The following is a 4,350-nucleotide window of genomic DNA, read 5'->3' as shown; positions in this document are numbered from 1 at the left end:
GAATGCTGAATAAGTCTGCAAATGCTGATTATCTTTTCTCAACTCCAGAATATATTTTTTATTACTATTTTCTTAGTAAGCTAGTAACTGTTTACAAGTAAGGCATCAGTAAATACAACAAATAGTTAAGAGGATGATAATCCCAATAACATTCATTAGCAATCTACCTTGTCATATCTACTCTATACAATTTACAAGAGGAACACTTGACATCAACTATACTGTCTTTGGAGCTGGATTATTTCCACAATTAGTGTTACATGAAGCTAAGTGCAGTTTGAAGTAGATGAGATATAAAACAAGAATTCAATTTCTCTGGTTTATGTTTGTTCCAAGTTATCAAGATTTATATACTCCCCTATACAACATGTGATAGTTTATTGAACTTCATGGGCTTTTATTGCTATATTTGTCAAGATCACGAGTCTAAAAGCTTGTGGACACCAAAACTAGTTTATTGAGTAATGAATATAATGAAAAGTACAGGTTTTAGGAAAACCCGGGCAGGCTGCATTGGGAAAAATACATATCAATCACATAGAAGTAAACAGGAAAAGCCAGCATTTTCTGAGGCTCAAACTCAACCTTATTCATAAATCTAAGGAGAATATGCAAGGATGTTCAATACCTAAAGAAATAAGCATTCAGCATTTAGGTTTAAGGGTTCTTTGAAGATTATGATTATGCCATTAATATATGTCCTGAAGAATAGAAACAATTCCCAGAATTTGTTTCCTTTGTATTTTGTTGGGGGTTGCTGTTCACGAAATATTTCTTTCGATTTAAATTACCGCAAGTGTACGGGTCGTGACAAGTAATAAAGTGGACTTTAGAAGTCCGAGTATCGTCCCACAGAGAAAGAGTAGTTCAATTTTATTTATTTTAGCCTTAACTGAAATTAATTGACTTAAGATGAATTTTAGAATTAAAAGCCCTAATTTTGGGAGAAATCCCCAAATTGAAGAACCCTAATTTCAAATTAAACCCTAATTACTAAAATTCACTTAACGAATGACTCAATTACGAAATGTTATGAAAATAAATGAAATGTATTGTCAATTTATGAAAATCTATGTAAAACGAATGCACTAGGATCACGAATCCCCAAATAATTATTAAGTAAACCCTAATTTCACAATTTTGATAATCCAATGAGAATTTGACAAATCAATGCTCCTAAATCTATTCAATACTCTCTCTCAAGATGTATTGAACATATTCTCATAAATCACTAGCCTATATTTCTATAACGGATGCAATTATACAAGAACGCATGTATTTTTTTGTGAGCAATTAAAGATTTACATAGGGCATAGGGGTATATTTCTATCCTCTATCGGACCCTATGATGAATTATATATGTCGAGTTTAATCCAATTTTCTCAAATTCAGAATTAAACCACCAAATTCACACAAATTAAGTGCACATTAATTGTGGAAACAAATAAATCAATATAATTCATTCAAATAATCCCATCGAACTATGAATTCAAAGTCATGAAATAACAGGTTTAATAATAATTACATGGTTTATCGATCACCTAGTTATAGAAATCTAGCCTATCATGATAAAAATAACGAAATCTATCAAGTTTTGAATAAAATACATCACCGGATTATCAAAACTTGAAGAAATCCTGAAGAAATTTTGTAAATCTTCGCGTCAATCCTTGTTCTTGCCTTCAAATCCTCTCCAAAATGAATTTTTTTGCCTCCCAATTCGTTCTTCCCGGCTTCTGGACGTTTTTTGCTGTTTAAATCCGTCGAAATTAGGTTACCAAAGGAGTTGCAATCATATAAGGAACTGCAAAAATTGGGCACAGATTATACCTATGCGACCGCATAGGTATATGAATTTTGGCGTTTTTAATCCCTGGAGGGTTACTCGCGACCGCATAGCTTTTCTACTATGCGACCGCATAGTAGAGTGAACTTCCAAATTGAGTCATTTTTATCCTCAAGTTTCATTTCTTCACTCCTTGACCTCCTCTCTTGTTTCTAGTTGTTCCAATTTGGTCCTTTTTCGGCTCTTTTCTCCTGAATTCCACTATTTCCATAGAATCACCTACATTGCATGAATTCAACAAAATTAAATCACAATTCAATCATTTTATTTGTATTTAAGTCATATTTGTGATGTAAATAAGTGTGCGAAAACACACTTATCAGCTGCAATGTGAAATCTTTAGGTTTTTTTCAACTCTTTTCCTATTTAAATCAAGTGAGCTGAAAGCAAGTCAATTGAATGTGTGATGCATATACTGATGTCCAGTATATGCACTTTTCTGGCATGTAATTTTTGATTCATGGTCTTTTTTTTTGCTTGCTGATGTTGAATGCACTGCTTTCTGAATTTCTTCCCTCATAACAGGCGTCACAATGCTAATTACGTTGAACATGAAAATGGCTTGTCCAGATCCAAATTCCCAAGGGAGGGGGGCAGATTATTTTTATTTTAATCTATTTTTTTTCTTCAGCGGGTGGGGGTATGGTTTTTAAGATTCTATTGATTGATTGATTGCATTGCATTTCTTGTATTTAGCAAACACTTCTCTGATACAAAATTGTGGCTGGCATCAAAAATGATGGCAAAATTAGAGTTCAAGTAGGTCTTTGTTGGCCTTCCTAGAGATAGCATCAATCTTGATATTCTGAACGGCATTTCAACAATCAAATTGTATGCATTTGTTGGATAAAAGAACTGGAGGAAGAACAATCTGTTACGTAAGCTTTGAAATGTTCATCAGTTATTAAAAGCTCTTCTTTTTTTTCCTTTTTTATCTTGTGTTGTAAAAGTCATTTTTATTTAATTTATCAGCATCACAAGTATAATTTGACTCTTATTTTGTAGAGCTCTTGGATGAAACAAGCTATAGAAGTTGGCCGCTCTAAAGCCATGTCCCCAATAGATCAGCTAGCTGACTTACTAGATAGCACCTGTGCTCAAGATACCTGCTCAATTGCCGGAGCAGCTAACAACAAAACGTTGCAAAATATTATAGCAAGGAAAGCAAATAGAGGAAAAGAATATGGTGTTGATACATTACATTTTTTTTTGGCTTTGTTTTCTATTATTATCTTTATGTTATCGAACATAGCACATGATCTTTCTGGTTAGATACCATTGCAAAGGGCAAAAGCTTTGAGATAGTCATCCCCAGGAACTCAGAATCACAATCTGAAAATCCAAATGAAATTCACCTAGGACCTAAAGGTACAGAACAACTGTCATTGCTGGAGATAGATTGCAATACAAACAATAATCGAGTTGATAAGGGACAATTCAAGACCACTGGTGAATGCCTGCTCAGCAAACACAAGGATGTTACTTCTAACATGTCTAGTCCTTGGATTGATTGTAGAGTATCTGAGTGTACTAGAGAAGTTGCAAATATATCAGAAATTTACAATATTGTGACTCATGAATCTAAAAAACCAAATAACGAGCTTAGCTTAAAGAGATTTAGAGGAGTTCAGGAAATCGGGAGGACTATTCAAGATAACCGCTGTTACTTGAGACATTCTGAGCAATCAGCCTTCTCAAGGTTGGGAGCAAGGATCAACAGTTGATTATTTCTCATCGTGTTTTCTGTTTTCCTTGGACAACTGATTTCTGTTACTGAATTGATAGCAGAATTAACCCAGTATTCTGTCTTCTCTCTTTCTGTAGGTATAATACATCCTCAAATGTCATCAAAACCCCTAATGGGATCACTGAAAGCAGTTCAGTAGTTGATTGTAGTGTAGAACATGCAAAAAGAGAGTCGGTTTTTGACATACAAGCTCATTCAATTGACCATCTTCTATGTCAAAGTTCAAAAGGGAGTGGCAATATTATAGATATGGGATCCACAACTAAAAAGCTTAGTACGTACCTGTCAGTCGTGAAGGATAAGTTCGAAGCAACGTCTACAATTAACCCTTTTGCTGTTAGACCTGTGAAAAATGACTTTACGTACACCCAACAACAAGACAATCTAGTTATACACAATGACATGCAAACTACAGAAAACTTAGCTGTAGAGAGAGGCTTAAATCAGGATGGCCTGCACCCTTATCATCACCACCACAACCACCATCATCATCATTAACATCACCATTGCTATAATTTCCTCAACTTGGAACAACAGCCACCATCGGACCCCAGTGAATTGTCCCTAAAGAAATTGACTGAATATTCTCCATACAGTGGATCATCAAATATATTTTGTGAACCAATTGATGCTAACCTCAGAAACTATAGTTATAATGGACATGCCTCAGGAAGTAAACAAGGAAGCAATGGGCTCAATGGAAGTAGCACTACTTTAGGGTTTAATGCAGAAAGTTATCTAGGACAAGTTGGAAAAA

The 4,350-nt window shown here is 34.5% G+C and overlaps 1 protein-coding gene across 1 annotated transcript; it reads left to right on the top strand.

Annotated features, from left to right (window-relative positions):
* The first annotated feature begins 2,830 nt into the window (after positions 1–2,830).
* LOC111365817 (two-component response regulator-like PRR37) lies at positions 2,831–4,084 on the top strand. The gene is made up of 2 exons (XM_022986329.1): positions 2,831–3,032; positions 3,119–4,084. Exons 1-2 carry the CDS (start codon positions 2,861–2,863, stop codon positions 3,568–3,570), a joined length of 624 nt encoding a protein of 207 aa, XP_022842097.1. The 5' UTR covers positions 2,831–2,860; the 3' UTR covers positions 3,571–4,084.
* The last annotated feature ends 266 nt before the right edge of the window (positions 4,085–4,350 follow it).

This window comes from Olea europaea, chromosome 17 (assembly GCF_002742605.1).
Source record: "Olea europaea var. sylvestris chromosome 17, O_europaea_v1, whole genome shotgun sequence".
NCBI lineage: Eukaryota > Viridiplantae > Streptophyta > Magnoliopsida > Lamiales > Oleaceae > Olea > Olea europaea.
Note: the sequence above shows the minus strand (reverse complement) of the source record. Positions and strands in the feature narration are given on the sequence as shown.